The 12,429-nt window shown below is 43.0% G+C and overlaps 1 protein-coding gene across 5 annotated transcripts; it reads left to right on the top strand.

Annotated features, from left to right (window-relative positions):
• The first annotated feature begins 1,047 nt into the window (after nt 1–1,047).
• On the top strand, nt 1,048–12,182 carry RNF146 (ring finger protein 146). Of its 5 annotated transcripts, none has more exons than XM_054061248.1 (3): nt 1,072–1,196; nt 6,697–6,848; nt 10,419–12,182. In XM_054061248.1, the coding sequence occupies exon 3, from the start codon at nt 10,420–10,422 to the stop codon at nt 11,476–11,478; it is 1,059 nt and encodes a 352-aa protein (XP_053917223.1). In that variant the 5' UTR covers nt 1,072–1,196; nt 6,697–6,848; nt 10,419; the 3' UTR covers nt 11,479–12,182. The 5 variants fall into 5 exon arrangements, with proteins under 5 accessions (XP_053917224.1, XP_053917223.1, XP_053917226.1 ...); XM_054061250.1 differs by lacking the exon at nt 1,072–1,196 and adding an exon at nt 1,699–2,009; XM_054061249.1 differs by lacking the exon at nt 6,697–6,848 and having other exon boundaries at nt 1,048–1,196.
• The last annotated feature ends 247 nt before the right edge of the window (nt 12,183–12,429 follow it).

Genomic DNA, 12,429 nt, shown 5'->3' on the forward strand with positions numbered 1-12,429 from the left:
CTTCGCTTGTGGGGACAGGTGCAATGCAACCTGCCTTCAAGTATTAATCAAGTATGACAGAGCTGTGCTATTTTGTTTTCTCCCAGTGCCATCATCAACCTGGGTCATCGATGCCATGACACTTGCAACAATGAACCTCCAGGAAGCCTGCCTGCCTACTTGCTGGGTCGAAAGCTCCAGGAAATATACACACTGATCCCTTCCAGACCTTTGCTATCTGGGAAGGGAAATCCAGGCTGGGCGTGGCTAGGTGATCCAACTTCCTGACGTGCTCAGCCACAAGGTGAGACCCTCCACGGGCTTCCATGCTCCTCGCCGGGGGCTGCGGTCACACTGCTCCTGCTCTCCAGAGACCCCACCTGGAGTTTTGTGTCCAGTTCTGTAATCCTCAATATAAGGAGATGAAGCTGTTGGAACAGGTCTAGAGAAGGGCTACAAAGATGATCAGAGGGCTGGAGCACCTCCCATACGAGGACAGGCTGTGAGAGTTGGGGTTGTTCAGCCTGGAGAAGGCTTCCAGGAGACCTTATAGTGACCTTCCAGTACCTGAAGGGGCTACAGGAAAGCTGGGGAGGGGCTGTTTACAAAGGCTTGTAGTGATAGGACGAGGGGCAGTGGGCATAAACTGGAGAAGGGCAGATTTAGACTAGACATTGGGTAGAATGTTTTACTTTGAGGGGAGGTAGTGACAGGACGAGGAGGAATGGCTTTGAATTGGAGGAGAGAGATTTAGACCAGATATTAGGAATAAATTTTCTGGCACAGGCTGCCCAGAGAACCTGTGGCTGCCCCATCCCTGGAGACGTTCAAGGCCACGTCGGATGTGGCGTTCGTCAGCCTGATCTAGTGGGACGTGTCCCTGCCTATAGCATGAGGAGTAGAACTGGATGGGCTTTAACGTCCCCTTCGACCCAAAACAACCCGTCAGCCCCCGCGGCACCGAGCGGCGCACGCGCGGCGAGGCGGCGGGGCGGGGTCAGGCGCGCGCACCTCCTTCTCTCCTCCGCATCCCCCTTCGCTGCGCTCGCCCCGCCCCATCGCGCTGCCCCTCCTCCCGCGCCCCTGCGTCACAGCGGCGCGTTCGAGCCCGGCCCGCGCGTGACGTAGGCGCGTCCCGCGCTGTCCCGGCGGCGGGGCCGGAGGGAGGCGGCGGCAGGTGGGGGTCGGCGGTTGAGCGGCGCGAGCCGGCCCGGCGGGTGAGCGGCTGCAGCACGGGGGGGAGGAGGAAGCAAGCGCGGGGGGAGGGGGGCAGGGGGCGTTAGGAGGAGGAAGAGGGGAAGGAGGGAGCTGGGAGGCAGGAGGAAAAAGGATGGGGAGGTAGGACGATGGGGGGGCAGGAGAAGGTTGGGGGACAGGAGTAGGAGAAGGTTGGGGAGCAGAAGGAGGAGGATTGGGGGGAAAAGAGAACGAGGGGCAGGAGGAGGAGGATTGGAGGGGGCAGGAGGATTGGGAGCGACAGGAGGAGGAGGATGGGGACAGGAGAAGGATGATGAGGGGCAGGAGGAGAAGGATGGGGGGACAGGAGAAGGGGGCAGGAGGAGGAGGTTGGGGGAGCCGGAGGAGGAGAAGGATTGGGGGGCAGGAGGAGGAGGTTGGGGGAAAAGAGAATGGGGAGGGCAGGAGGAGGAGGGGGGATCAGGAGAAGGAGGGGCATGGGGTTGGGCAGGAGGGGGGGGCGACGTCCAGGAGGGGCGGAGTGGAAGGAAGGCGGCCGCCCCACCAGCGCCCCTCTGCGCTGCCGCCCGGCGCTGCCCCCGCGGCTGAGCGCCGCCTGACACAAAAGGGAGCGGTGGATCCCCCCCCCCCACGCCGGGCCCGGCATTGTTGTGGCTGCGGGGAGCCGCCCCCGCCCCGCCGCGCGCGGGGTCACGTGACGGGCGCCCCTTGGGCGGGGGGGGCGCATCGAAACCCTACCCGCGCTGCGCCTTGTCGCGGGGCTCCGGGGGTGTCGCTGCCCGGGGCTTCGGTCGCCGCCGTGAGCCGGGTGTGCGTGGAATGGGAGTCGCACGGTCAGTCGTAGGAGCGCGGTAACCGGTGTTTTGCGTGGAAGTGCTTTTGTTTCTTGGGCGAGTGGCCTCGGCTCCAGCGTTCGGGCTGCAGCGCTTCGGAGTTTCAAAATGGGACGTGGAAACAGGTCCGGCTTTTGGTGCAGTGCATCCTGCCGCCGCTGACAGATTGTTATGGAATATTTAGTACACGCGAGTTTTTTGTGCAGATGAGATGATGGACATGGTGAAATAGTTAAAACCAAATAAAAGTGCAGGTTTAAATCTTAGCATAACTTGTCTGTGGTATGAACTGGAAATGCTGTAAGGTTTTGTCGCTGGCGGTGCAGTATGCAAGTATACATCGAGTAATTACAAGGAGGAATAAGGAGCAGAGCTCTTAAAACCTTTTGTTTCTGTCGGATTTGTAATGCTAAAAATACCGTTCTGCTACTTTGTTAGCTGCTGCCTCTGGACAGCCAGTTAACAATAGTTCCTAAAGAATCTCTAAAAACACGCTACCAAAAATTACAGGTTGTGATAGTATTGAAGGCACAGTGAAATCTGAATATTGACTGGGCCATTTTGAGTAGATCTGAAATATTGAATGCTTGCAAGAACTTGCTTTATAGTCTTGTGTGGTTAATACTGTGGTTTCTTTCCAAGCGAATAAAAGTACCAATTGTTTAAATCTGTACTGAGTGAAAGAAAAAGTTCTGTTGTTTCTTTCAAACTATGCTGCATCAATTTAAATGTGATTGAATTGTCCTTTATTTAGAGAGCTGGAACTGCCGTATTTTTAAGGGCTCCTGGAATTGATGGGGGTAAAAGTCTTCTTGTTGAAGTTGATTTTTCCCCCCTCTTTTCTGTGCAGTTAATCACTCTATATATACAGAGATGTTCCTGTACTTACTGTTTCTGAGGCATTGATAGCTTCATATGAACCCATTTCTGCTGTTTTCCACACAGTATCATTTTATTTGAGTGAGAAACTGACATTTTGCTATGTTAAATAAATTGAAATAGGATATATTATCAAAATTCAAACTCGGTGCTCCAACTGTAGCATAGAAGAATAACCTCGTTTTGAATAAATACGTAGCAGTTTAATACCAAAATGGTTAACTATTCTGCACTTGACTACTATTCTGTGATTAAGTTCCAAATGTACATATAAGGGTTGTTTTTTTATTAATGTATAGTAAGAAAGGGTAAGGAATGGCAGGTGACTTGAGGTGTTATCACAGTCAGCAATTCCTGAAGATATTCTAAGTTTAAGAAACAAATACAGAACAGTAGGTGAGAACAGGAAACAGAAGCAAGGTTATTTATCTCCTGTGCTATACAGTGCCCAGGGACAGTTCAAAAAATACCTCATAGGTCTGGTATCTTGAGCTGATACTGTATTGACGGGAGCAGACCTTCAGACAGGAGAATGGTTTTTCCTGTTTAAAGAAACAGCCACTATCCCTCATTCTTTCCGCAGTGTTTGGCTTACAGTGATTTGTAGGGGAGGGCAGAATTCCTGGGTTCTTTTTCCCCTCCTACCCACCTGATAACTGAGGAATGAGTTAGGGAGCCCGATGGAAAAATCCAAATGTTTAATTACAGAAGAGCAAGAGTAATGCTGTAGCTGTTGAGTTTTCAGTGAATGGGGTGTGTGTGATGAATGTGTGATAACTATTTTAGAATAATCTGTACAGAGTTGCAGAATTTGTGAGATCATCTGTCTTTTGAGGTAGGACTCAAATAGTCTTTGCTTAGGTTAGAAGCTGTTGTTAGTTGAATTTACTTATGGTTGTGCTTGTTTTTAAAAGCTAAGCTTTTACTTACAAAGAAGATCTCTTAAGACTGTAAGTAACACTTCATGGGCATTTAAGAGCTGGCTTCTTAAATATGTAAGTGTCTGGGATTTTTTTGTTGTTGATGATTTTTATTTCCACCCCCACCCCCCCCCCCCAAAGAAATAGAAAAGTAGGGAAAAAATGCATTTGGTCTGATGGTTTACTGGGAGTCCAGTGGGCACAGTTGACAGAACTGACAAGAAATGGTTTAATTCCATCTTGGTCTAGTAAAAACTTGACATTTTCCTAAGGAAAACTTGAAATAATTTTTGGGAGATCGGTCTGGTAAGAAGTCCACCACTTCGAAGTCTTAAAGTTGTGTGAAAGAAGTGGATGTGACTTCTGGCAAGTATCCTGAGGGATTTTCAAGGAGACAGAGAAGTTTAAGGCTTCAGGTTGAGAAGGTGATGTTGCAAATTTAAATTTTTGCTGCCGATCGGTGGGATTGTCCTCATCTATTGCATCTTGAATGAAAGTTTCAACATCAGTGTGTGATAAGATGTGTGGACTTAGTGAGTGTGCAGAAGGAAGAGATATTTGCAGGTTTCTGCAGATAGCGTAACTCATACTTCATGCTTTTCTAGCATAGAAGATTAATTACTAAGTATAGAACACAACTCTTTCCCACTTAACTTTGAAGGAGGAGTCATTGTCCAGGAAAGGGGTTGGGGGCTGTAACCACAAGTGTCTTTTATTCTATTTAGTAAAATTTTCAAGACTGGTTTATTAAATAAATAACCAGTTAATGAAATGTAGAGGTTACCTGAAGTCAATTTGTGAACTAGTTCTTTTTAAGAGCCATGCAGCAATTAGAAAGTTGCCTTACCATAATCCTATAATTATGCCCTAATTGGATTCTTCTAGGTATAATTAAATACTTTGAATATGTGCATGCATTTTTATTTCCTAAGACATCTGCCAGAACTGACCCAACCTTTTCCCCCATCTCTACATAACATTTAGTTTTATGATGTGCTACTTCTAATAGTGGATTGTGAGAGGTAAAAGATAAAAGGCTTCAGGTGATACCTGCAGAAATAACAGAAAGCCAGCTCCTAAGATGAAGGACTGAACACCACAACCACAGCATGAGGCTTGTTGCAACTGTCACTTCCATCATAGCAAACACAGTATCTTGTCTGAGTGGATTAGTAGAGCCAAAATTTTAATGTGATTGCAGCTCTTGGTTTCAGATTGATGTGTGAAGAAAGGGGAGGTTGAGGAGAGGAAAGGTGTGGAAAGGCTTTTTCGTTTTTGCATTTTTCCTTAAAAGCTCTCATTAAAAATAGCTGCACAGAATGTTACACGGAGCTCAGCTATAAAGAGAGTAACATATTTGAGTAATGTGTCTTATGCTGAAGTCATCAGAATGTTTCACTCTGGTGTTATTAATGATAGATGTTCAGTCATTTGGTGAAGGACTATAGCACTATAATACTAAATGTTCTGTGTACTTTCAGGGTCTTGCTGCTCCTTGACTTTGCTTGACTTTGTACGTGTCTGATTTGCACTGTATTTATACTGAAATTATTCTTTCCTTGAGCAAATTGAAATCTAAGATGAGATGTTCCTGGGTCTGCTTCAGATATTTCCTATATATAATGTTTGGCATTGGAAATTGTGGTTCAAAATGCTTAAGAATCGTCTTGAAAGCTACAGCCCAGAAGGAGGATATAACTCTATGGCTCATCAGTCTTTTTATAGGGGATTCCGAAGTACTTTCTGTAACTAAAGTTGGCTGTTAAAGTCAAGACCTTCCTGCTTAGAGTGTGAGAATCTTGATGGTCCTGTTGCTCTCGCCGAGTCTGCAGATTTCTGCTTCCCTATGGTAGAATTATTTAGGTGTTTGTTAGATGCTTACTGGTTTCCAGTGGTCATGTGTTTGTGAAATGGCTTAGCTCAGATTCTGTTGGTAACATACTCAAAATGTATTATGATTGTCGTTACCTGCTAGCCTAGAGAGTGGTATATTAACCTCAGAAGTGTAGAGACTGAGTTGCATCCTTGTCCTTCTTTTGAGATATTGCATGCGTTAATTCCATGAATGAACCTTAGAGCTCTTCGGCGCTTTATGAAGAAATAAAGGAATATCGTAATTAGTTCTTTTTTTTTTTTTTTTTTACTTTAAGTTTCAGATCTAGGTCACAGAGTCTGTAAGTTTGTATGAGGACATACATGCATAGATTTATGAAGGAAAAAAGCGCTCTGAAGGATTCTGAGGCTCATTCATGAAGTGAATGCAAGTGATCTGTGAAAAAGAGAATAAGGATGCAGGGCTCTGAGCTACAGACTGCTTGAAATATGGAGTGGACCTAGGGCAAATCAACTGTTTGCATGTACTCTTTTTTCCTCCAGCATCTGATACTAGCTCCTGTTAAAGAGACATGATACAAGCCTAGGCAGTCCTTTGGAATTATATGATATGGATAGTTCTCTAAAGAGCTTTAGAAAGCCATTGTGACTTTTTAAACTTTCTGAGTATAAGGAGTCTTCTATCAGAGGTTAAATCTGCATGAACAGAACATGCTACTAACTCTGGTCACTTCTCCTTTTGTGTATATCGTCACTTCATGGAAATGAGCCATTGATTTACTATAGTTAAAGCTAATTGCCTTTGATCATACTTTAGAAAAAGATAATTTGCTTAAGTCAGACATAAAAATAATTGACATTAAAACTGTGGGTCAAAATTTATTATTGTAAAAAATAAAGTAGAAGTCTGATGATATTTTTATTGAAAATAGCTGCATCAGGTAAATGAAGGGATAGTAATTTCTTTTCTATATCAGGACCATAGCAGCATTGTATTTTGCTTGCTCATACTTCTGTATGACATCGTAATGGTGATACTGTTTGCTTTCCATCAGTTTGCAGATAAGCTGAAACACCGTAGTGTACCGTTGGGCAGGACAAGTAAGGAATGAGCCAGCCTTGGAAAAGAGGACCTGCCATCCTAGCTGGAGACATCTGAAGAGAGGACATTAGTCTTGTGGCATGCTTCAGTAGAAATAATTCAGAAGTAAGCAAGCTGTTGTTTTGGTAATGGACTTTCAAGTGTCAGCTTTTTGGCAGACTGCTTAGTTGCAGTTAAAATTTGACCTGGAGTTTGAAAAAATTACTCAGTTTTGAGGTAGTTTTGTGGGAATTTACTTTTCCTTCCAGTAGATACCTAGAAGGCCCAGGGTCTTTTTCATATAGTTTGTATACATCACCTCTTCCATACGTCATGTCTTGAGAAAGGCACTCTAGGCTGTGTACCCTAAGCTTGCAGACTAAGTATGTTTTAGTACTAAAAATCTAAAAACCCACAAAAGGAGAGAAGTGGCATCTGACAAGACTGTGGACGAACTCCTCAGTTGGCTTTAGACTGTATGTTAAAATGCAGTGTTCAGATGCTTGTTTCTTTATGTATAACCTGAATTGAGGATCTAAATACTTCCAATAAAATTATTTTCAGAACTTGTTCTTGAGTTGGGTTCATTTTTAGCTTCACTATTCAATAACTTAATTTTCCTTGTTGCCAGAAGTGGCTTAAGTGAACCCAGCCCTCCAAAATCCAGAGGTTTACTGTTTGATAACAGTTCTAATATGAAGTCTCTTTTGATTGCACCTTATTATAGAATATGACTGTAAATTACAGAAAAAATATTCTGTAGTCAATTTTGTTTAGTTCCTAATACTGTGAAGTTTCAGTGAAGGTGCTTCCACAGCCATAATATAGCAGAATAACTGTCCTAGGTGTTTTTCCTCCTTTCTGAAGGATTACCTCTTCAATAAAAATCCACATGTACGTTTTCATACCAGCTTATAAACAAAGTCTGTGACCTAGATTTGATATTTGAAAAGGTTTTTTAAAAAAAAAAAGATTAATGAGGATCTTTCTTTAGAAAACAAAAAAGTGATACAGCATCAGTTTAGTGGATATGAATCTTCAAGCGTGTAATTGTCCCGCATTCTGAGCACATGCAACTGCAGTTGTGCTTATCTTTTAGGAGTTTTATGTTTCTGGGTAGTGCTTGCTTAGAGATAAGGGTTTATTCCTCCAGCAGTATTCATTTTACATGTAACATTTTCCTCTGAGTCATTAAAAATCCCATTTCAAGATAAGGCATTCACTCCTTTCTTTTCATGTCCTGCATTATTGTCTTGCTCTAGTAAGGAGTCAAAAGAACGCTCAAATTAATGGGTGACCTCTTGAGCGTTAGCATTTTTGTGCTTTTAGTGAACAGGTGAGAACTGACACTCTGCTTGTAGTTTACTAATAAGTTCACTCATGGTATCAGAATTTTGTCAAAATGAATTGCATTGTTATTCCCAGCAGTGTCCAAAATCTTCATGATGATACATGACTTGTGTAGAAATTACTTATCTACAAGTTGTTTTAATCTTTCTTAGACTTTGAAAAGGATAACCTTATAAAGGGAGAAGCAGCCTTTTTGCATAGTAGTGTGTCACTATGGGAGCACTCGAAAATTCAGATCTTCTACCTCAGCTATGGTTAGCACAAATTAATCAATATATGGATTTCTTTGAGCTCTTCTGTTGTGAAATACTGGCTGGGTTCTATTGGTGGGTATTCTGAAATCTCAATAGCTTTTATTCCCTCTTTTTACTAATAAGTTTCTCATCATAAACGCCTAGTTCTGGTGTAAAATTCTGTTGCAAAATATAACGCCAAAAGTGTGAGGCTCCCAGAAAGCAACTTCTTCACAATGTTGTTAGTGTGGATCTGCCAGGCAGATGTTTAGTACAGTAAGAAGACAGTTACCAGGTGGTGGATAATGCTGTGTCTGTGTCTGGCATGCTGATTTAAGAACGAGTATGCAGATTTGTCTTTAATGTCTGAGAAATTCAGATATGAAACTGAAACATAGGTGGATACGATTATGTGCTCCTTCAGGAAAAAATATTTGAGCTGTGGAGCTTTTAAAAGAATGATTTGATAAAAAATGGATTAAAGAGGCATCGGTATTTCAAGAGGAAATTACAGTGATGGAAGGGAGCATTCAGCATACAGAAATACATTTTAAAGTAAATAGCACTTAATAATTACCGTAAATATAAAAACAGATAGTGAAGCTTTTTTTTTTTCTTCTCCAGTCCCTGCATGTATTCATAGGATGGCCAAAGCAGTGAAGGCTTTTACAATAATGTTTTCTCTTGAGGTAATAAATTCTGCTAGAAATGTGTATAACACTAGAACAGGCTGTCCTGAGAGGTTGTGGCATCTCTATTCTTGCAAGTTTCAAAACAACTCAGCTAGGCAAAGCTATGGCTGATCTGATCTAGTATTGGTAGTGTTTCCATGAGGAGCAGGAGATCAGACTACATGACCTCTAAAGGACCCTTTTGAATTACATGTCTGCGATAATTTTGCAATAACTACTCCTAGCTGCTTGTACAACGAAGACTAGATTCACCGAGAGGCTGTTTTGCTTAATATATCATCACTATGTCTCAAAGTTCCTTGGGGATTTAAATGAAAAAAAGGCACTTTTCAGGCCCCATCCCCCAAAGCTCATTCTTCTCCCTCATTTGATAACTGCTGTTTGGGTTTGAGTACTAATAAATAAGAACATAAAAGGAAAATTACCATGAATCAGATTGACACGTCAAAAATGTTGTTGAGAAGGTATTTGCATATTTAGGCTAGAATTTTTCAGCTACTGAAATCCTACATAATGCCAAAGTGACACAGTTTTGCATTCCCCGTTTTCTTACAGCTAGTTACAAAAATCATCTTTAATGCCAGGTAAAACATGGCCAGAGAAGGTAAAGGCAATGACTTCACAAACCAATCAAATCCTGGTTGTGCGTCTTGTGTGATGTCCTTCTGCTGAGCTGCAACAATTCCTTTTGAGCAGAACTCAGCTATACTGGGGAGTTCATTTGATGTTTAGGAAGAAGAAATCCGGGGTATCTTTTGAAAAATGCACCTCAGTTTTCAAATCCAGGGCTTTCTGCAGCCCTGTGGTAGTTCTGACCCCCGTTTGAAGATGGCATACTGTGGTGCAGGAGGACTAAGAAACAGAGTCAGAAAATATTTCAGCCAGGTGCTGCTGCATATTTTGTACTGTGGAAGCCTGCTCTGAGGTACTGTTCAGGAAATTCTTGAATCAAACGAATGATTACTAGTGCTGTGGAAGGAGGTTGTTTTACGTTCAATGTTTGCAGCTAGGTGACCTCTTGAGGAAAGAATCATAGCTTCTTTAAACTTCCTGAGGAAGCGCCGAAATAACTGGCTGTCTGGAGGTTCACTAATCAACACTACTTAAGAGAAAGAACAGAGGAAATTCCAAAACTTGTTTTCTGTCTGGCACAATAGCGTGCTGAAAGTGCAACAGATAAAGATTGGTGCAACAGATAAAGATTGGTGATTAGCAAAAGAAATTCTCCCAGTACTCAATTTATTCTGTAAGCTCAGGAAATAGAATGTTAACCTGCGAGTTTCTTTGAGCTGGCCTTCCTAAATTATGTCTTATTTTAAGGAAGGTATCTTATTCTGTGGATGTTGAGTCAAAGGCGATGTAAGGTGCCAGCTTAGGTTGACACAATAAACTAATTTAAATCTGTCTTTGATCCTCTGCAGGATGGCTGGCTGTGGTGAAGTAGATCATTCAATCAACATGCTTCCCACAAACAGGAAGACAAATGAGTCATGTGCTAATGCAGCACCTTCCCTGACAGTCCCTGAATGTGCTATCTGTCTGCAAACATGTGTCCATCCAGTAAGTCTCCCTTGTAAGCACGTTTTCTGCTATCTGTGTGTGAAGGGAGCCTCTTGGCTCGGGAAGAGATGTGCACTCTGCCGGCAGGAGATTCCAGAGGATTTTCTTGACAAGCCAACCTTATTGTCACCAGAAGAACTCAAAGCGGCAAGCAGAGGCAATGGAGAATATGCTTGGTACTATGAAGGTAGAAATGGTTGGTGGCAGTATGATGAACGTACCAGCAGAGAGCTGGAAGATGCTTTTTCCAAGGGTAAAAAGAGCACTGAAATGCTAATTGCTGGGTTTTTGTACGTAGCAGATCTTGAAAACATGGTTCAGTATAGGAGAAATGAGCACGGACGCCGTAGAAAAATAAAACGGGACATAATAGATATACCAAAGAAGGGAGTGGCTGGGCTGAGGCTGGACTGTGACGCTAACACTGTCAACCTGGCGAGAGAGAGCTCCGCTGATGGTGCAGACAGCACACTGACTCCGGGGGCCACGGCAGCGCAGCCTCTAGCATCCATTTCTGCTAGGCCCCTGTTGTCACTAGATGGTCAGCTGATGAGTCCTTCAACACCATCACCTGATGCAAGCAATTCTCTAGAGAACTCTTTTGCCAACTTACAAATAAATGGAGACAGTATGGCTGAAAGGAGTCATAGGGGAGAGGGAGAAGAAGACCATGAATCATCATCTTCTGGTAGGGTGCCAGCCCCTGACACCTCTGTTGAGGAGACCGAATCGGATGCTAGCTCCGATAGCGAGGATGTGCCTGCCCACCTTCAGCAACATGCCTCCTCTGTCCAGCAGAGACACTTGAATGCAAATGCAAGCCAGTCAGGAGCAGATAGACCAGTGGCCGGGGGTGGGGTGGTAAACACCAGTGTAAGATCTAGAAGGCCAGATGGACAGTGCACAGTCACTGAAGTTTAAATCCAGAGCCATGCGATTAAAAACTCAGTCCTGTATTTGTAAATTTTCTGCCCACATTGGCATTGCACTCAAACCTAGTAGTGTGTTTGGTGGGGAGGGGTGTGAAAGGGCAAAGCAGATTTGGCTTGTTTAACTTAAGTCTTTCAACATGTTTCAGCTGGAAGACTCTAACTGTTGGAAACTGGGTTGTCCTGTTAATGGTTTGAAAGCTGCTTAGCAATACCCAGTTTTCTTGAAACTGTCTTGTGTTTATTTTGTAACATTTTTCCCTTGGAGATACTCAATCCCTTTTTGGCCAATGTATATCTACTGTACAACTTGAATTGTCTTCATTATCTGACTGTTGCATTAAGTGTCTTACTACTTTCTGCATGGATTGATGTATGAAAAGAACACTAAAGCAATGTGGGAGCAGGCAAGATGTTGGGTGTGAGCAGGATGCTTAATTTAATGTGAGAAAATAGATGTGAGTTTGGAGTAAAAATGTGGTTTTACTAGACAAGAGCAATCCTTTACCTTCCTTCAGTGGAAATGTAAAAATGCTGTTAACTTTTGTTGCAAATTCTTACCTATACACTCTTCATGGCATTTTCACTGGCTTTGCCATCTAGTCCTTGTAGTTTTGTTTTTGATGTCTTTCTTGATCTGTCTTGTTTTTGTTACGGAATTTATAATTTAATAAAACTACATTTTATCAGTAACAATCTTAGATATGTCTCCAGTTTAATTGAACTTCACTGGAGGAACTTTAAAGAAAACTATTCTAAACCCACTTCTTCTTTTTGCCAAAAGGGAGGACTGGCTCCAAGTGGTATCACAAAATCCTTGCACCCTTGACTGTTTCTCTCAAATGCAACGCTGTTAGGAGTATGTCTTTCTAATGAAAAATGATGAGTTGAGGGCTTAACGCTCCTTATCTGAAGGAGCTGATCAACTCACGTCACTCTTAAC

This window comes from Cuculus canorus, chromosome 3 (assembly GCF_017976375.1).
Source record: "Cuculus canorus isolate bCucCan1 chromosome 3, bCucCan1.pri, whole genome shotgun sequence".
Classification (NCBI taxonomy): domain Eukaryota; kingdom Metazoa; phylum Chordata; class Aves; order Cuculiformes; family Cuculidae; genus Cuculus; species Cuculus canorus.